Here is a 20,351-nt window from a genome sequence, read left to right as displayed (position 1 = left end):
AGGGAATAAGGTTTGCTTTTTTAAAAAGTAAGCGATGTCTTTCTGCCGACTCCCTTTCTGCGTCACGTCTCTGGCTTCTCTCCGGGACTTTTTAAAAGCCGATGTCAGTGCTGGTTAAGCACCTCTCTGGTTAAACTCTGGTGTCTGCGTGAGACTAGCTTTGATGGCAAGTGCCTGGCAAAGGCTGCCCAGGAAGCCAGGTTTAACTTTGACCTTTGGAATACGTCGCATGATGTTTTCCAGACTACTGCCTAATTGGGTTCATGTAGCCTGATATTAACTCCAGTTTATGCAAGCCAACCAAGGATCCACAGGCAGAAAATTGAGCTGGGGCTCCGGATGGTCATGGTCAGTGATGTTTTGTTCCTGGATCGCTGCTGCTGGTAGTAGTTTTGAGTCTGGGGGCTCCATAGTGAAGGTGGGTTTTGGAGCTGCACAGACCTCTGCGTTTGAATTCTTCTGGCCAAAAAGAGGTAGGGTAAGTTAACCTGTCCCTGTGATCTTGGGCAGGTAACCTAACCTCCTCTTTAAACCTTCATTTCCTCATCTTTACAAGGGGACTAGTGAGCTGGTCTAATGAGTGACAAAAGTGGCTTCTTCTGGCCGTCAGGTGCCCAATATGCGATAGTGTTGGTCTTGGAGAGATAATAGAGCACAACTCTGAGCTTCTTTGCAGTTCTGGACAACAACAACCACCACGACAACAATAATAATAGCGAATGCTTACACAGCACCATGCTGTGCCTGGCACAATTCTAAGTGGATTATACAGATCAATTAATCTAGTCCCCACAGCAGCACTGTGAGGTGTAGGTACTGTTATTATCCTCATATTACACACAGGGAAATTGAGGCATAGAGAGCTTATCACAGCCAGTCTGCATACTCATCATCTTACTCTCTGTTCCATCTCCTGAAGCATCTTTTTATTTTATTTTTTTGATCAGACACTAAGGGGAGAGCTTTTTCTTCTCTGGCTTTAAAATAGTGCCACCTCATGAGAGATTGAGTTTCCTGTCATTTAAGGTATTGAAATGAACCCTGGACGGCCTCCTGCTTGAAGATACTGAGGTGGGTGGTCAGGATGGGGGGGGGGGGGGGCTCTGAATTGTCATTTTAAGGAGGGAAGCTATACACTTTCCGAGTTTGGTTCAGAACATCACATCTGTTTAGGCTGAAATAAGTCTGTCCTTTTAGATGTTGGGGTACACATTTTAGTAATACGAAGACTCTTAGGCAGTGGTTTGTATGGGATCCTGCATGGAATGCATTTTCTGTTTTTATTTGTCACCATCTGCATCCAAAAAACTGAAGAAAATTGGCATGTCCTCTTACCTTACCTAAGATGTGGTATACTAGTAACAATTCATGGATCATCTCACTGAACTCTCCTAACGACTAATTAAGGGTAGGCAAAGCTGTGTGACATCCTCCATGTTGTGAGGGTGGTCACGATATGCAACACAGTTGGGTTCTCCTCCTACTGTAAAACCAGAGGCCTCTTTGGTTGGAAATTAGGGACTTTGAGAGTTGTGTAGTCCATCACGTCCCAAACATGGCCCATCCATCATCAGAATCACCTAGGGAGCATGTAAAATGCAGATTCCTGGCACCCCTAGATGTTGGTTTAGCACAAGTGCTGTCAAATTCAGGGTCAGCTGCCTGTTTTGGTATCATGAGCTAAGAATAATCTGTACATAGAAATACTGCAATCAATTTGATGATGTGGAACGCTTAACTTTGGATTCCAATTATGTGAAATGTTATCCCTCCCCCCAAAAGAATTCCACTTGTCTCATTAGACCATCATTACCCTGACCCCCGAGTTGTATTTATTACAGATCTTAAGTTTCATCAATAAAAGAATTGTGGAAATTTGTTTTCTGTCATTATAAAAGTGCCTGTGTTGTATTGTTAGTTTTGCCTCTAGGTAAAGTTTACTACCTGGCCCTTTACAGAGAAAGCTTGGTGATCCCTTTCTTAGTTGGGGGAAGAGAGGGCTGGGATCTGGATTTTTTTATTTTATTGTTTTTAATTCTTAAATTTTTTATTAAGCATGTGGCAGACCATTCATTTGGGTGGTGCTTTAGGAGTGTTTCCAAGTTCTTTTGTGTGTGCCCTTTAACTAGTTGATGCCTAGTGGAAATTGGCTTTGATCCAAGAACCTCCATCAGAAGAGAAATTGTCCTCATTACCAGTTCAGAATTGAGTGCCCCTTCTATCTAGAAGTTCTTCTGTGTAACCAACTAAAATTCTTCAGCTTGCATACTCCGTATTTCAAAAGGGTGTTGTGTATCTTGTAGTTCTATGGTTACTCTTCAATTTCAAATGTCTTCTCAGAGCTTTGAGGCCTGCAGAAGGTGCAGCAGCTGTGTCCTCCATGGCTGACATCAGACCCTCAGAACACAGATCATTGAAAGCCACAGATAATCCTGAAATCTCTGGTCCTGCCCTGCTGCTCTCCCACCATGCACGTTTCCTGGGGAACACACCCTCAACAAAGTGGCTTTGAGTTTCAGAGCCTTCTTCCTACCTCTAGCCACTTGTGCCCGAGCTAACGAGCAGAGGGAACAGGAATAAGACTGGCCAGGCTGAGGGGAGGAGGAGATAAATCCAAGGGGAAGAATCCCAGTCCCCACAACTTTGGCGTATGCTTTAAGGACAGAGGACTGCAGACCCAGGTCCCTGTCTTGTCCGCTTTTGCACCACCAGCCTTTCAAGGTGACTTATGCTAGACTTACACAATCCTTTTTATTTGTAATACAGGCACCTAACTGAGCTTTGGGGGCTGGCCATCCCAGAGCCTCCGTCGGAATGAATGATCCCACGTTGAAATAAAAAACTCGGGGACTGTTGGTGACCCTTTATGGATATCGTATCGGCTACTCATCAGGCGACTCCTCCCCCCTGTGCCTGCCCCCTCTACCTTGGTGTCTCCGCCTGGGAGGGGAGCACAGAGCTTGTTGCTGAGTGGTGAGGAGCCCTGGTCACATGAGCTTGGTTGGCCCAGTTGTTTGGCCTGAGTTCTGAGACGAAAAGGAGGCTCATTACTCTGCTGTCCAGAGGCGGCCACTCCCTCACAGATGTGTACTGCCGTGTCTCCCCACCCCGTTTTGACCTGCCCACCCCCTGCCCTAGCTAGTTGTCTCGGCTCCTGGGGAAGTGCACTCCACCCATTCCGCATCACCACTGCTTTCCTCCCACAAATACAGAGAAAAAGGGACCTGACTTTGAATCTTAGAATCTTACGTTACATTGAAATACAATTGTACACATGATAAATCCCCAACAATGATGTTTTCATTAAAGGGATGGAGTTGGGCAGGGATGGAGAATTGCGAAGGCACCTGTTACTCAGAACTTGTCATTTAATAAAATTTGTTGAAACAAGATGAGCCAAGCACCCGTGGCCCTGGGCCACCTGCCCGGACGTGGAAACAGCCTCCTTACATAGAACCAGTTGTCCTGATGATATTTGTTAATACAAAGACTGTAAACAAGATAAAATATCTTTGTCCTCCCACACTAGTCCCTGTCTTGTGCCCAGTGAGCCACACCCTGCAACCCCCATACATCCACTCGCATTTATTTTGTTTTAGCCCCACGGCTGCCCTGGGACGCTCATCTATCTTCTCTACCAGAACTTGCCCTAGGCAGCAGATCTAAAAGATCAGCTTACTCCTCCACTATCACTTACCCTAATGTGGATTAAAGTCAAGGCTGTCTTTCCCAGAGATATTTGTGTTTGGAGATTCCGGTTTGGTGAGCAAATTAGCAGAGGGCTATTAAAGACTTGTGTGCTGTTCTCAGTTTTGCTATTATTAACTAACTTGGACAAGTTGCTGGGCTTCTTGGGGCCTCTATGTCTCCTTCACTCTAAAATGAGAGTATTGAATTGGATTGGTGACTTTCAAACTTCTTGATCCTAACAGTAAAAATATGTTTTGCACCACTACCCAGTAGGTATATACGGACATATGTTCTACCAACAAATGACAAGACGCTTCCTTACTACATGTAAAACATTTCTGTTCATTAAAAAAAGTGTGCTGGCTTTGACCCATAAATTGATCACGTCACTTGTTATTGTTTGAAAGACATTAAAAGATGAGTGTTAAGCTTCCTTCGCACTCAAATACTTGGTGGTTTGATTTGGGGGAATGAGGGAATGCCATGTGTAGCTTTGTGAACTCCCTCCATTGAGGGTCAATAGTGATTTCTCCAGCTTTTAAGCCAGCTCGAGGGGCACCTAGGTGGCTCAGTCCTTTAATGTCTGACTTCGGCTCAGGTCATGGTCTCAGTGAGTTCGAGCTCCGCGTCGGACTCTGCTGTCAGCACAGAGCCTGCTTCAGATCCTCCTCTTTACCCCCCACCCCCTCCCCTGCTTGGGCTCTCTCTCTCTCTCAAAATAAATAAAACTAAAAAAAAAAAAAAAAAGCTGCTTGTCCCTGGGTCCCATGTTCTCCAACTGCACACTCTCTCCTTAGTTCTAGCTCTTTCCCACCCCAAACCTTCTCATGGCATTAAGGAATCCTTATCCTAAATTCCTACCCCCAAGTGGATGCCTTCCAAGGTTCCTGGTTGTGCCAGTGGCCCTCAGCCAAGCCTGTTCCTCCACCCCCTTCTCTCCACACTCACCACCCAGTGCCTTCCATCCTTCAGGTGCCACACACTGTGCAGGTTGCCTGGGGCCTGGCTTCCACGTTTTCCAGCGTGGAGGAGAGACTTGCAGGGTGAGGAGGGTGCCTTTGGCTTCTGCTCCCACCCAGCCTGCCTGGGGGGTGCATCCTGTCTCCCCTACTTCCAGCCATGGCACTTGGGCAAGCCCCTTCACCTCACAGCGCCTCCCTCCTTTTGTCTCTGTTACGTGATGATGTGATAGTACCTTACCCCACGGTAAGCACTCAGGAAACCAGAACTGTCATTGGTATTATGCTCTGTCCCACTGGAACCGCATAGTTGGCATTCGCTTTAAAAAAAACAAAAAACAACAAAAAAACACCCCATACGTTAACAACACACATTATATTAAAAAGTAACGTTCGTTTCAGTGAGAAAAGAGGTTAGAAGCTAGAGATTCTTAACTTGGCAGAAGTCTTTTCCCCACGAGCAAGCAATTCAGTAGTAAACGCGTGGCTTCTGGATGTGAGTATAGCTGCACATCTAACCATCACAGAGCAGCCCCAGCCATGGGTCCCAGGTAGTCTGTGCAGAGGGTAAGGTCACCACTCTCTCTCTCCCGGACGGGGCGACGGCACTGTTCCTCACCGCCCTCCCAGCCTGCCCCCTTGCTGGCCACCCCCGCCTTCTTCATGGAAAAGTGACGCCTGGTTTCCCAAGAAATGTCTAGCTGGAATCTGTGCCCCGCTCAGGTGTCCTCGGTGTTTTGCCCTGGGCACCTATGCCGCTCCTCTCCTTCGGACCATTTCAGGCTTGTGGTGTTTCTCCAATCTTCCAGCCAGCAGAAAACCTCACTTGATTCTGTGTCACTGTGGCTGCTGCCTAGCTCTGTCTTCCCATTTACAGTCAGACTTCCTGAGTTGTCTAGAACCACCTTCTCCATTCCCTCACTTCTCTCACACCTCAACCCTCCTCCGTCTGCTTTGCTTCCTAAACAGCTCTAAAGAGACAACTTCACTGTCGTCTTCTATATCACTCCTCAGCAGCATTTGCACCCTTGACCTTCATGAAACGGGTTCCCTCCCGCACTCCCTTTCTCCAGTATGTCTCCTACCGCTCTGGTCACTCCTCGTTTCTAGTGTCCCTTGCCCTCCTCTCTGTGGCCACGAAAGATTTTGCCCACTCGGGCCTTGGGCCCTCTAGGTCTGCATTCCCTCCACACCATGTGGTGTCCTCCCGCCCTGACAGCTGAAAGGACCGTGCTCGCTCTGTGACTGATGGGTGCGTCCCCGCCCTGGACTCCTGGCTAAGCTCGGGACCCACCCGATGTCTCCACCTGAGTGTCCCCAAATCACCCCACAAGCAAATGCCCAGAAAGAACCCATGACCTCTGTAACCTCCGTCCTCCCCTAGATGCGCCGCGACCTTCTATCCGTCACGAGTCCTGTCTATTCGCAATACATCCTCTACTGCCTGCCAGCTGATGTCCCTGCATCCACAGCCCCCTCGAGCCACGCTTCAGACTTGAGCCAGCATGCTCTCGCCGAAACACGGATGTAATTGTGTCGCCGTGCTTCAAATACGTGGTGTTCTTAGGAGAAGGTTCTGTAGGGACTGGCCACTGGTTGCCCTCATCGTTTCCCTCACCGCCTTGCCACGGCACTGGCCTCACTTAACCGCCTTTATTCCTGCATATCTACTCCAGGCCATAACTGCCACCATCACCGTCTTAGCGTCTAATTGTCTCCACTAGCTCCCTCACCCTCCACCCTCCTCAGCTCTGGGTCTGGTTCTTTTGTTATGAAACTCTTACAGAAATTTCCTTCACAGTGCTTCAGTTGGTAATTATACATTCCCGAATGTGAGTGTTTTAATTAGCATCTCTGTCCCCCTGTGTAGCCGCATGATTTCAAGGCCCTGCTTTTGGTACACATCACTGTGTGCTCTCGGAGCACAGCACTGCACTTGGCACATGGTGGGCATTCTAGAAATGAAGGTGAATGAAGAAACCAGGGTCCTTGCATGTTCTTGTCATTTTCATCGCCTTCTGGAAAGCCAAGCACAAGCCCCTGAAACAAAGCATCAGAAACAATGTAGGGTTTTTTGCCCACCAACCCCCTCCCCTCCAGCTCTCCCCTGGGTGAGTGTGAGCTCTTCCTCTGAGTGGGTGATTCACACTTTCTTAGCGCCCTGTGCTTCTCCGATTTTTCCGGTTTTTACATCTGAACCTCAGCCCTAGTTTGTCTACCTTTTAGTTTAGTGGATTATTCACACACAGCAAAGCAGAACACCAAAAAACTAATAAAACACAAAAGTATTTTTCAAGGTCCAAATAGTTTCTTCCTGCATGTCAGTGGATTGTGTTAGGAGACTACAACTCTACTCTGTGGCTTATTTTATTTTTAATTTGGTCACGAAAGTTCGTGCCATACAAGAAATGCCTGTACCTTACCAAGCACTCTTTCCTTACTCAGAACTTCCCAGCCTGGTGTGTGATGGGTTAGGGGTGAAGAGCATTCTTTACCGTTCTTTGACAAGCAGGGAAGGTGCAGGGCTCTGCCTGAGATCCCCAGCAGAGGAAGCATCCGTTGCTCTGTGTTAGTAGGTGTTGTCTGGTTAGGCTGTGTGCACAGACCCACCAAAGTCCTCTCAGGCCATCCCGTAGGGTCCAGCGAAGGCAACCCCCTGGGCTGTTCTGCAGATGTCTTGTGAGGCTCAGACACGTCTGAGGTGAGAGCATTCCATTAGCAGAGTGGGAGTGAGGAGGCTTTCCCCCTAGTTGTCCTCCGGCTGGGAATAAGGAAAAGGCAGGGTTCTGCTGTGGGCTGGAAGAACAGGAATGGAGGGCCAGAGTGAAGTCTGGAGGAGAAAGGCCTGTGGTGTCTCTAAGCAACATTGTGCTGGGACTCTGCCATCAGAAGTGTCCAGAAGGTCCAGGTCACTGGATTCTGCTGCGTCCCTCGGAAGTCGGGGGTGGGGGGGTGGTGGTGAGAGAGGAAGAGAGAGAGAGAGAGAGAGAGAGAGAGAGAGAGAGAGAGAGTGTGTGCGCGTGTGTGTGTGTGTGTGCGTGTGTGCGCGCGCGCGTAGGGGGCGGGGTTGAAGCAAGAACCTGTAATAGTAAATTTAAAAGGATTACAGATTTCTTCAGGGGCATGCATCCCGTGGAGGCCCTCATCCCCCATTATGTAACCAACTTTTCTGTAGCTGCTGGCCTCCCCAGCAGGCCCAAATGGCGTGGCTGTGAAGGGAGGGAGGGTGAGGGGAGCCCACTTTCACTGATACGGCCTGTGTGCCCAGCATCCAGAATGATGCAGGGAGTTCTGTGAATGCCACGTAAGTATCTGGGTAGCAGCTTGAATTTAGTGAATCCAGTTCCTATGTTCTGGATTGGGGGAAGGGCGGCGGGGAGGGGGGTGGTACGCGAGCTGGGTGGGGAGTGGGTTGCAGACCAGTGGAATTGTGGTTTCTGTGGTGGGGTTGGGGAGATAGAGCATGGACAGGGGAAAGAATGCATGTGGCTAGAAAGGCAGATTTCAACCCCAGCTGTGTATCAGAACCACCAGGGGAGCATTTTAAGAAATTCCCAGGCTCTACCCAGCTACAGGATCAGTCTCCGAGGGTGGTGCCCAGTCGGTGTATTTTTAGACTGCTCTAAAGGGGGCTCTAAAGCACAGTTGGGAACCGCCACATTGAGGCAGGGTGCAGAACTCCACAGCAGGTAGGAAGAAGTAAAGTAAGTGGAGGTAAAAGACGAGGAAAATGGAGGAAGGAAAATGGGGAAGAGGAAAGAGGGGTCCAGAATCCCCCCGCTGCCGGGGTGCCGGGCTCTGGTCCTTGGCCTGGCCCCCTCACGGGCCTACATTCCGGCTCATCACACTTGCACGTGAACTTGGACCTCACGGGGCTGCTACTGGAGTGTCGAGTGAGGTTTCTTGAGCAAGACTGCTCTTGGCCCTTCCTTGATCTCCAGGGGACCTTTACGTAAGGAGGACGGGACCCCAGGGCCAAGCAGTCGGGCGTCTCGGGCAGGGCCCGAGCCGCTGACTCCACTGTTAGAGCACATCCAGCAGGTTTGAGCCTCAGCTACCTCGTGTGTAAAATGGTGACTGACAATAACGCCTGCTTGTTGTCAGGACCGAAAGAAATGTTTGTGCCGGGTGTGGGTCGCGGATAGCCCCTGAAGGCTAGTGGATTCTAACCAGCCCAGGCTTGAAGGAGTGTTTGAACAGGGTTGGGGAGGGGGCAGCCTGTCTGAAGAAGGCCCTTGCTCGGTGTCTGAGCCTGTGTGTGGCCGGAGCAATTTTGGGGAGAGCTGTCTTTGCCTGTCCCAGAAGGAGGCCTGCCCTGGAGCTGCTCAAGCAGGTGGGAGGGGGCTGGAGGAGCCCCGGGCAAGAGACAGCCGGAATGCTTGCTTGCTTGCTTGCTTGCTTGCTTGCTTGCTTGCTTGCTTGCGAGCTGCAGACACCCCTGCCCCAGGGCCTCCCTCTCCCTGTGGAGTAGGGGTGACTGGGCTCTCTGCCTGGCTTCTCTTTCCTGGAGCACTTGCTCTGCCCGCAGGCCCTCCTGCCTCTCAACTCCCCTCCTGGCTGCAGGACCCCAGGTGTGCCTCAGTCAGGCCTTTTTCATTCAGACAGCTTCTGATGGGCCTCCTCCAGGAAGTCTTCCTCTACTGACCGGACTAAAGGGTGCGATTCATGTCCCTCCCAGGTGATGTCGAGATGCAGAAGTCCCCAGGACTTCCAGCTGTGCTCTCCTCTGCGCTAATTTCCACGGCACCTCACGTCCACTGTGGCTCAGCTCTCTGTGGGGTCAGGTTCGTGTCTCTTTATTCCCCCTGCCTGAGGGTGGCGTTGAGGGTTTGCAGAGACCTGAGGGTTTGCAGAGACCGGGGCAGCTCCCTTGCAGCTGGGGGCCCCAGGAAGGCTCTGTGATGATGTCATGTGTCTCCAGCCTCCCGCCTAGCTGCCTGTGGGAAGGATCTGTCTGTTCTGGCACAGGGGCCTGTTCCATATGGAGGGCCAGGAATTGGCCATCACAGTCACCCGGGGCGTTCCTGCCACTTCTGCCTGTCTCCTTTTCCCTACGGAGATTCGGGTGCACCCTGGGTGCAGGCTGGGAAGGGTGGGCAGGCATGCACTTTGGTACAGCTCCTCAGCTTTGTCTGGAAGGCTTGGAGAATCCTCTCTGCAGAGGTTGGCCTGCCGCCATGATGAGTGGCTGTGCTCCTAGCCCCCGTCTAGTTTGTGGCTCTGTTGCAGATGTGCCTGTGTAGAGCTGGTGTGTCTGTCCGTTTAGGTGCACTCTGTGAGTCTCGGGAGGCTTCTCCCATAGCAGGGACCTCCCTCTAGGGCTGCTGTTCTGGGTGGAGGTGGAGGAGCTGCGGTCGTGGCAGCAGGAGTGGAATGCTCTCCTCTTAACAGTGAAGGAGTACGTGGTTCAGGGCAGGCATTTGGCCTCTGTAGGCACTTGGGAACCTTCCCTCAGTCCCAGCGGCCAGTGTGGTCACTGCCAGGAGTGGCCACAGGGGAGTGTCTAAAGTGGAAGTGCAAATGCATCTGTGAGTTTGACCAGGGGCCATAGACTCCAGCAAGGTCGGGATCCTGGTCTGCAAGGTGCCCACCGTACTGGCAAACCAGGCTCGTTTCGGGCAGATGCTTCGTTAGTAGCCCTGGGAGGCTTATGACGGCCACAGATGTCTCTGGTGATAAACAGCACTTGGCTGGCTAGCGTCTGATGTTCACCAGAGTTATGAGGGTGATTTCTGCAGATAGCAAATACTGTGGAGGGGTCATTCAATGCATCAATTTCACATATTGATTGAATGACCACTGTGCACCGGGTAGGCATTCTGCATGATGCAGCAGTGAACTAGACAAACTTCTCATCTGCGCTGCCCGTGCGGTGCTCCCATTCCATTGAGGGAGGTGGTCGGTAAAGAGTCACGATGCCTGTGTGCTAAGCCCCAAGAAGACAGAGCTGTGCTAAAGGGGGTGTGTGATCCAGGAGGGCCTCTCTGATGAGGTGGCATTTGAGCAATCACTCGGTAACCTACACTGGACACCTGGCCCCCATGAACCAGAACCTAAAGTATCTGATCTCAGAGTACCTACGAATCATCCTGCTGACGAGCAAGTAGAGGCCCAGCAAGGTTAAGGTGCAGATTCGTGAGGTGATAAGTAGGAAAGATGATGTGATAGAAGAGCGGGACAAAACATAAGTGGCCAGTACTCTGCTCACACCAGCGTTAGTCATTTCCCCAGGCCAGCTGACCCCCCCCCCTTTTCATCCCAGAAGGTCTTATTATTCTCTTAAGGCTCCAGCTTTGAAAGATCTGTACTTGCAAATTTGCGTTTACTAACAATAGCAGATTTATTTTCTCATTTATGGCTGTGTGAGTCAGAGGGTGGGGGGCACAAAGTTTAAACACATCTTGTAACCACTAGTGAGCCCTCTGGGCAAGGGCTGACCACCTGGTGTTGGTCTCTCCCTGCCTATTTATTTTCTTTCTTTCTTTCTTTCTTTCTTTCTTTCTTTCTTTCTTTCTTTCTTTCTTTCTCTCTTTCTCTCTTTCTTTCTCTCTTTCTTTCTTTCTCTCTTTCTTCCTTTCTTTCTTTTTTAACATTTATTCATTTTTGAGAGATACAGTGCGAGTGGAGGAACAGAGAGAGAGGGAGACACAGAATCTGAAGCAGGCTCTGGGCTCTGAGCTGTCAGTGTAGAGCCGGACAAGGGGCTCGAACCCACAGACCGCGAGACCATGACCTGAGCCGAAGTCGGACGCTTAACCCACTGAACCACCCTGGCACCCCTAAGTGGGATTTTTCGTGTTCTTTCTGAAATGGCCGAATTTCTTGGAAGGTCCCATTGCTACGTTTTGGATTCCATCTAGCCCTCCCACCCTGGTTTGAGGGGCCAGGTGCCTTTGGGTGGGCTAAGGAGACCCTGCCCTTACCTCTGACCCAAGATGGTGAGGCAGGACTCAGAGCCCCCCCCCCCCCCCCCCCCCCGGCTTACTTTCAGGGAGAAACACACTGTAAAATCAGGTCAGAGAACCAGCCCTGACCCACGTCTTCTCCCAAGGACCAGGAAGAGCCTTAATTGGCTGATAGTTTTCATCTAGAAGAAGGTGTCCTGCGTGAATTTGAAAGGAGCTTTTGGTGAAGTAAGACTTCATTAATTAGCCTGTTAGGGAAACGGCTTCCCAGTATTAGGGGGGCTGGATAAATTTGATGACCACTGTTCTGGTTTGGGGTTCTGAAAAGGAGGAGCTAGGTTTTCATCCTTTTACTAAATATTGAGAAAAATGTAGTATCTTTTTATGTGTTTTGTTTGCTTTTAACCGTTGAGTAGCTGTGTGCCAGATACCATATTTGTTCTTATTTAATCTGTATAAAAAAATGCTACAAGCTGAGTGGGATTATTCCCACTTTAACAGATGAGGGAGCTGAGGCTCAGAAAGCTAGTTTAGCAACTAGCTCAAGGTCACATCTTACTGAGGAGCTGTGCTTGGGTACCAAGCCAGGTCATTGACTTCAGAGCTGTGCACATAGCCTCAAATCTTAACTGTGATTTCCCCCATCTTCCCAGCCACTTTGGGGCTGCTGATAATATGAAAATGCTCTAGATTCCTGACTTTCATTTCTTTCTCTTTTCTATAAAATCTGCTGCATTTGTCTTCGCTAGGAGGATGGACATATGATGCCAACATATCTGGTTTAAAATATATATATTTTATTGTGATATGGAACACATCAAAGTAAATGAAGTAAATGTGAGGTTCAGTGATTTTTCTCCCTTGGATTTTTTTTTCAGTTTATGAGAGAGCATGCAGGCCAAGGGCAGAGAGAGAGGGAAAGAGAGAATATCCCAGGCAGGCTCCACAGAGGCGGACACAGGTCTCGAACTCACGAACTGTGGTGAGATCACGACCTGATCCGAAGTCGGACACTTAACCAACTGAGCCGCCCAGGCGCCCCTCCTTCTGATTTTTCCCCTTAAGTGATTTTTTTGCATTGTTGGGGAAATCCCAGCAAAATCCGCTCTCCACATGCCTTCCTTTGCCTTTCTGTGCCAGTCTTATTTGCACGTCTCCGTGTTTCTGACGTTCTTCAACCACGAGGGCCTGGGCGCACAGATGAGAAGCCTACCTAGGGTGCCTCAGAGTACTAAAGAGGGTCTGAAAAGTGGGGGAAGACCAAATTCTTTTCCGGTAAAAGTAGGCTAAGACAATTAGGGGCTTAGATGCTGCCTCAAAAACCGCCCAGCAGCGTATTCTGACCTTGAGTAAGAAGAGAGCGTAGGAGGTTGTGGAATGGGCCTGACAGCGTGTTTTCCCTGGAACCCCTTGCAGCCTGGCCATCAGCAGGACCCCTTCTGGGAAAGGAGTCAGGCTGCCCCCTTACAGAGCACCTACTGCAAGCCTTGTGTCCAGCTCGGTGTTTGGCAAACAACACGTTTTTGATCCTCAAGAACACCCCTAAGGTATGCATGTGGACACCCATTACCAGACAGGGAAACTGGCCCCCTGAGGTTAGATGGCCCTCAAGGCACGCCGAACTGCCCCCATGTGTCCTAACAGTCCCTTCTGCTTGTCCCTCCAGACTGGCCAATCTGGGGGCAGAGGGCAAGGACACCTTTATCATTGGGTCCCTGGTGCCTGGTGCGGTGCCATCTTGGCGTTTTTGGTAGGCTCTAAGCGTTGTTGAATGAGCAGAGGGGAAGTAACTTGTCCACACAGGTGCAGTGGTGAAGCCTTTCCATTGTAGGACTCCGAGGCTCCAGGACAGCTGCTCTGTGGGTCAGAAGTAGGATCTGATTCCAGCTCTTTGGTTAATAAGTGGGATGAACACAAAATGACATATGTACCCGTTTATCTGAATTGCAACATAAATGTAGAAAAGGATTGGAAGCGACCCAAATACTCATCAATAAGGGCCCGGTTAAGAAAAATGATGGCACATTCCAAACGGTGCAAATAAGAAACAAGAAAGGTTTTTGTGTACTATGTTACATGAACTTCATGGAAAACAAAAACAAAAAAAGGCAAAGATCAGTGTATAATATGCTAGTTTTGGGTAAAGGGGAGAAAAATAAGATTTTGAATTTGTGTATGTGTAAACAAATTCTAGAAGGATATACTTAATGGGTGGGATGGTTAACTAGGCAGGATGGGAGGGAGAATTAACTGTTTATCTTATGCTTTTTTTTAAGTATTTATTTTTCTTTTTTTTTTTTTTTTTTCAACATTTATTTATTTTTGGGACAGAGAGAGACAGAGCATGAACGGGGGAGGGGCAGAGAGAGAGGGAGACACAGAATCGGAAACAGGCTCCAGGCTCCGAGCCATCAGCCCAGAGCCTGATGCGGGGCTCGAACTCACGGACCGCGAGGATCGTGACCTGGCTGAAGTCGGACGCTTAACCGACTGCGCCACCCAGGCGCCCCTTAAGTATTTATTTTGAGAAAGAGACAGAGCACATGAGCAGGGAAGGGGCAGAGAGAGAGAGACAGAGGGAAAAAGAGAGAATGAATCCCAAGCAGGCTCCGCCCTGGCAGCATAGAGCCTGATGTGGGGCTCGAATCCATGAACTGTGCGATCATGACCCGAGCTGAAGTCAAGAGCTGGTCGCCTAGTCGACTGAGCCACCCAGTCGCCCCTGCTGTTTGGTTTTGAAACCATGAGAATGAATGTTAACTTCTTCAAAAAAGTAAAAAGAAAAAAAATAATGGAAGTCACTTTGGACTCGCTATTTTGTCTGTCCGGGCAACCCGTCTCCCCATCCGAACGAGGTGATTGGATTAGAGCAAGGTTCCATTATGTTGTGTATATTGTGTGTATGTCTGACTTTTGTGGGCTTTTCCAGGAGACACTGACCTGGTCCTAGGACGGTCTGCAGTCCCTTCTGTTGGTGGCCTCCACCTGGATCAGCTCTGGCTGTTTGAGAAAGGCCAGGGCGATGCAGAGAGCAAGGAGCCCTCTGCCGAGGTCTGGGCCTTGTTCCTGTCCCTGTGCCTGGCAGTTTGTCCTCTGAACACCCTGCCCTCGTGTGACTCAGTTGGTTCTTCCCTCAAACAGGAGGATTACAGTGAAGAGAGACTGTTCTGGAGCTTTCTGGCAAAGTGCTGCAGTTTAATAGGAAGGAAAAAAAAATGGCAGAATGTTTTCCCAGGTTATTTTTAATGCTTTTCAGTTCAGCAAACATTAATTGAGAGCTAAGTGCAAGGCAGCGTGGGGGAGTCAGAGCTCCATAACACCTCATCTCTGCTCTCCGGAGTGTGAAGTCTTGGGTGAGAAACTTGAGTGTAAAATTCCTCCTCATACCGTCCAGGACTGCACAGTTTACCTCATCTGGTCCCTCAGAGACGTGTGGGGTTGGTGGGGATTCTCCCCATTTCACAGATGAGGAAATGGAGTCTCAGTGAAGTCTTGCCCAACGAAAGCCACACAGTTCCTAAGTGGTAGAGCCTGGAACTAAACCAGATTTTCCCTGATGCTCTTCACGAGCCCAAACACTCGTAAGCAGAACATTCCACCACAGGAGATTTCCCGGAGGTGTGTGGTGTGGGCCAGTCTCTACCTGGAAACAGTCAGGTGAGCACAGTCCTCAGTAAGCCTCCTTCACTGTTCGCCTTTATGGAAGGGCAGTGGAAACCTCAGGCTTACGGCCACACATTGGGTCTTAATCCCCTTTGCTGTGGTCCCAACAGTTCGGACCTCCACTGCCTGTGAAACCCACCACCCTGCCATACAAGTTAGGTGCAGAATGTCCCAGGCGTGTGTAAGGGTGGATGTGACAGCATCCTTCTTGCCACCCCTTTCTCCTGCCACCGTTTCCTCTTCTTTTCCTTCCCTTCTTCCACAAATTCTGTCATCCTCTCTCCCAGAAGAGCCACACATGCTCCCCGCTCAGGCTCTCTGCCCTGGCTGTTCCCTCCCTCTACCTGAAAAGCTCTTCCCGTGGCTTCAAGTCCCCACTGGAAACTCCCTTGGATAGGAAAGTGGCATCCCTCCCCACCACTGCTGTTTTCTCTTTATGGTATCTGTTCATATTACATACAGGCTACATTGATCACTTTCCTGCCTCACCCCCATCCCCTCCGATGTGTGAGCCCACGAAGCCTGGCAAGTTGGGCTTTGCACAGTATCCCTAACGTCTGCCTAGCACAGGTGCCCAGCATCTAATAGATACTCCGTACACAGTATTGAACCGGTAAATTGTAAATTGCCCTGTGGCCTAAACAAGTAACACTTCTTTAAAGAGGAAAGAAGCAGATCATAGCCTCTTTTTTAAAGGCGAAAAGACCCAAGGCTTGTCTCCCTGCAGCGCTTCATCATACAATATCACTCCATTTAATAATTGTTCAGCCCTGTTTAGAGCCCTCTGCAGACGGTCACTTAGAGGCCTCTGATTTGTATGCGTAGGGAGACCGCTCACTGGTTTTTTGTTTTTTTGTTTTTTTTTTCAGAGCAGCCTATTCTTTTCTGGGACAGTTGTAATGATTTAAACAGTCTCATAGTTTACATGGGGCCGAAAACTGCCTCATTGTAATTCCTGCACACTGATCTTCGTTCTCGAAGCACAGGAGAGCACGGAATAAACACAATTCTGTGTGCACAGGACACTCCTTCAAGATAGTTAGAAAAAGATGGCTGTCGAAAGGCTTGCCCACCCTCCAGCCAAAACATCACCGGTGCCTTTGATGGTTCTCCCAGTGCCACCATTGTCAGGGGCCTTCCCACCCTGGGTGCCTTCCTCAAGTTTGTTCTGCCTCAAGTTTCAGAATTCAAGATTTAGTCCCGTCGGAGCAGAGTGTATATAGAGACCCTGCCCAAGGAGCCTCGGTCCTTGTTGACCTGTTGCTGTCAGCACAGCCTTGGGATGACCTCGCCTGGGAGACAGAACACATTCGGTTCACTTTTTTTTTTTTTTAATTTTTTTTCAACGTTTTTTATTTATTTTTGGGACAGAGAGAGACAGAGCATGAACAGCGGAGGGGCAGAGAGAGAGGGAGACACAGAATCGGAAACAGGCTCCAGGCTCCGAGCCATCAGCCCAGAGCCTGACGCGGGGCTCGAACTCACGGACCGCGAGATCGTGACCTAGCTGAAGTCGGACGCTTAACCGACTGCGCCACCCAGGCGCCCCTCATTCGGTTCACTTTTACATTGTCTCTAGTCATTGAGCCCCTCTCGGACTCTTCAAGAATCATAAAGGCTATAAGGGTTTGTTTTTGGTTTTGGCTTCTGGCATTTAAAAAAAAATTTTTTTTTTAAGATGTATTTTTGGGAGAGAGAGTGCAAGGAGGGAAGGGACAGAGAGATGGGGGTGGGGGAGGCACAGAAAATCCAAAGCAGGGTCTAAGCTGACAGCAGCCAGCCCGATGCGGGGCTTGAACTCAAGAACCATGAGATCATGACCTGAACTGATTTCGGACACTCTACCCACTGAGCCACCCAGGTGCCCCTGTACCTTATTTTATTTTTATTTTTTTTTAATGTTTATTCTTAGAGAGAGAGAGAGAGAGAGAGAGAGAGCAGGGGAGGGGCAGAGAGAGAGGGAGACACAGAATCCAAAGCAGGCTCTAGGCTCTGAGCTGTAAGTACGGAGCCTGACTTGGGACTCGAACTCATGAACTTGCAAGATCATGCCTGTAGCTGAAGTTGGGCACTCCACTGACTGAGCCACCCAGGCGCCCACCCTGTCCCCTATTTTAAAAGATAGTAAACATGAATAAAGTTCTGTCTCCAAAATCCACGTGAAGAGGGTGGAACTCTGGAAGTAAAGCAAAACGTGCAGAGCCTTCAACTTTATCCTTTCTCCCGCCTTTGACTGCCTGTGTCTTTTCCTCAGTGTCTGTCTGTCCCTCTGCCTTCCATCTCCCGCCCACCCCTCGCTTCCCCCTCCCTCCCTCTCCCTCCTGCCATTGCTCCCGTCCCTGCCCTCCCACTTAGTAGACAGGGGGAGCTAACACTTCCTTCTCAGCATTTCCATTGCAAATACTTTTACCCATAGCCTTTCATTTACAGGCTTAGGCTAAGGTGCACGTGTCCCATTTTTCTCAAGGAGAAAGAACGGAGATTAAATTGCTTCTCATGTGTGACCCTTGGCTAATTTGCTTTGTGGCCTTGGATAGAAAAAACTTTCAGCCCCCAGCTTTAGGCTCTTCTGCATGATGGGTTCCCATTTCTGCCCAAATCAGCGGTTTCCTATTGGTGGTTGGACATGAGGCCTTCCACACTGCACTACTTGCTCTGCTTCTGTCATTGCCAGTGCCACTGTCATTTTGGGTAGAGGTGGCAGGGAAGGAGGCCAAGGTCGAGAGTTTCGACTCTGAGGCCACTGAGCCTTTCTCTGCCTCTTCTGCATTTCCGGTCCTGCTGGGTGTGTGTGTGTGTGTGTGTGTGTGTGTGTGTGTGTGTGTGTGTGTGGAGGCGGGAGGGAGGGAGGGAGGGAGGAGGGCCAGGTTCAGGCATGGGGCTCTTTTCCTCACAGCTGTTTTCTTTTTCCTCCTTTGTTTCCTCTTGCTTCCAGGAGTTCATCACGGAGAGGCCTGTGCTTTAGGGTGTGGGAGAATTGAGAACAGCCCAAGGTCTGATTCCATAATGGGCTGTGTGACCTTGGGTGAGTCACTGGGTTGGTTTTCACAGAGCTTCATCAGTTGCCTGAGGAGCTGGAGAGGATCGGTGGTTCCCTAGAGGTGGTGATGATGGGGTCCTTTGGTTCTGTGATGTACTTTTTAATAGCCAGCTGCAAATTTGGCTGAGGCACGTCCAGAGGCTGTGGGACGCGTCCCAGCCTCTGAGTCTGAGTCTGGGTAGTGAGGTGTCTTCTCAGATGGGCTGTGCTGCTGGGCTGGGCTGGGCAGAGGGTTGAACTGCCAGCTCATGGATCTGAGGAAGTGAATTAACTTTTGTTTTGCAGACCATTCTTCCACTTGGGGGTCCACAGGGAGTGGGTAGCAGTCAAGGTCCACACTGGGCCCACTGCCCTCTTTTTGGACTCTGCTGACCTGAGGACTCCAGTGGCATTTCCACATCAGACTGCCGCTGCTGTCCACAGGTGACCCCAGCCAGGCTGACAGTCCCTGAATCTGATTTCAGGAGTCCACATCAACCACATCAGGCAGCTGGGACAGAGGGCCCAGGAAGCCATGCTTGTTGATTTGTCTAGGAGTGGAACTAATGGGATGGTTTGCTTCAGAAAGTGAATTAGGGGGGACGTCTGGGTGGCTCAGTCGGTTAAGTGTCCGACTTCAGCTCAGGTCATGATCTCGCGGTCTGTGAGTTCGAGCCCCGTGTCGGGCTCTGTGCTGACAACTCAGAGCCTGGAGCCTCTTTCAGATTCTGTGTCTCCCTCTCTCTCTGTGCCTCCCCCGCTCATGCTCTCTCTGTCTCTGAAAAATGAATAAACCTTAAGAAAAAAGTTTTTTTTAAAGAGAGTGAATTAGGGAGGTGCCTGGGTGGTTCAGTCGGTTGGTTGAGTGTCCAACTTCAACTCAGGTCATGATCTCACTCATGGGTTCGAGCCCCACGTCGGGCTCTGTGCTGGCAGCTCAGAGCCTGGAGCCTGCTTCAGATTCTGTGTCTCTGTCTCTCTCTGCCCCTCCCCCACTCACACTCTGTCTCTCTCAAAATAAATAAACATAATAATAAAATTTAAAAAAAGGAAAGTGGGGCGCCTGGGTGGCGCAGTCGGTTAAGCGTCCGACTTCAGCTAGGTCACGATCTCGCGGTCCGTGAGTTCGAGCTCCGCGTCGGGCTCTGGGCTGATGGCTCGGAGCCTGGAGCCTGTTTCCGATTCTGTGTCTCCCTCTCTCTCTGCCCCTCCCCTGTTCATGCTCTGTCTCTCTCTGTCCCAAAAATAAATAAACGTTGAAAAAAAAAATTTAAAAAAATAATAATAAATAAATAAAAAAAGGAAAGTGAATTAGGGATTAGTTAGCCTTTTAGAATCTAGAAGATTCTTCAGAGCCATTGGCACCCCCCCCCCCCACTCCATTCTTTGCTCTAGCTTCAGTGACCCGTTCCAGTTTGACCATTTAGCAAGTATTTACTGAAAGCCAGCCCCTCTGGGCAGGGCACCAGCAGGGAACACTGAGACCTCAGCCCTTGGTAAGCTTGTGTTTGGAGAAAAGATCACAGGAAGAAGAACTGCCAGATGCCCTCTGTGGCCGAGCAGCAGCTCTCAGAGGACCCTGGTGGACGGAGCACTTTCCCTGGGAGACGAGTAGGAGGAGTAGAATTCCGGTTGTTTGAGGATTCAATGCAGTGATGCCTGGGGAAGCACTTTGTAAACTGTCATATAGGGAGGAAATGCCAGGTGGTGCCACCGTGTTTGCTGCAGGGCAGGGAGGCTGGCAGAGAGGTGAGGTGGGGACAAGCTGCCTTGGGAAGAGGCACAGGGTTTTTGGTCCAGGAGCGCTGATGGCTGGGGGGCTGGGAATCCTTCTCCGGCTTTGCAGTCCCTGTGGCCATGAAAGTCTGTGGACCAGGAGTGATGGGACGTGATAGGACATGATCAAAGCAGCGTTTTAGGAGATTGGTCAGGATTTACCCCTCTGCTCTCTGGGCCTTCCCCTTCAATCTCCTCATGGCTTTTCCGTTGCTTGGGGCCAGTGCTGTGGCTATTTAATAAGATCATTGTGAACAGGGTGGTTTTTTTATGAACCGCAATATTGTTGAGCAGGGAATAGGACCCCGTGAGCTGAGGTGCCTGCTCCCTGCTGCCCTG

At 50.0% G+C, this 20,351-nt stretch overlaps 1 protein-coding gene across 4 annotated transcripts in view; it reads left to right on the top strand.

Moving 5' to 3' along the window:
* ANP32A (acidic nuclear phosphoprotein 32 family member A) overlaps positions 1–20,351 on the top strand; it is a 40,833-nt gene that overhangs the window by 3,678 nt on the left and 16,804 nt on the right. Inside the window, exon 1 of one of the 4 annotated variants that reach the window (XM_086711059.1) lies at positions 325–348. The exons of the other annotated variants lie outside the window; for them this stretch is intronic. Coding sequence (XP_086567185.1) covers positions 340–348 — 9 coding nt within the window. The 5' untranslated portion in view covers positions 325–339. Of the gene's footprint in view, positions 1–324; positions 349–20,351 lie in introns of those variants that run through there. 4 annotated transcript variants of the gene reach the window in all.

The sequence above is a fragment of the Puma concolor genome, chromosome B3 (genome assembly GCF_028749965.1).
Source record: "Puma concolor isolate L17-30 chromosome B3, mPumCon1.1.hap2, whole genome shotgun sequence".
Classification (NCBI taxonomy): domain Eukaryota; kingdom Metazoa; phylum Chordata; class Mammalia; order Carnivora; family Felidae; genus Puma; species Puma concolor.
The sequence above is the reverse complement of the archived record's forward strand: the minus strand, read 5'-3'. Positions and strand labels throughout refer to the sequence as shown.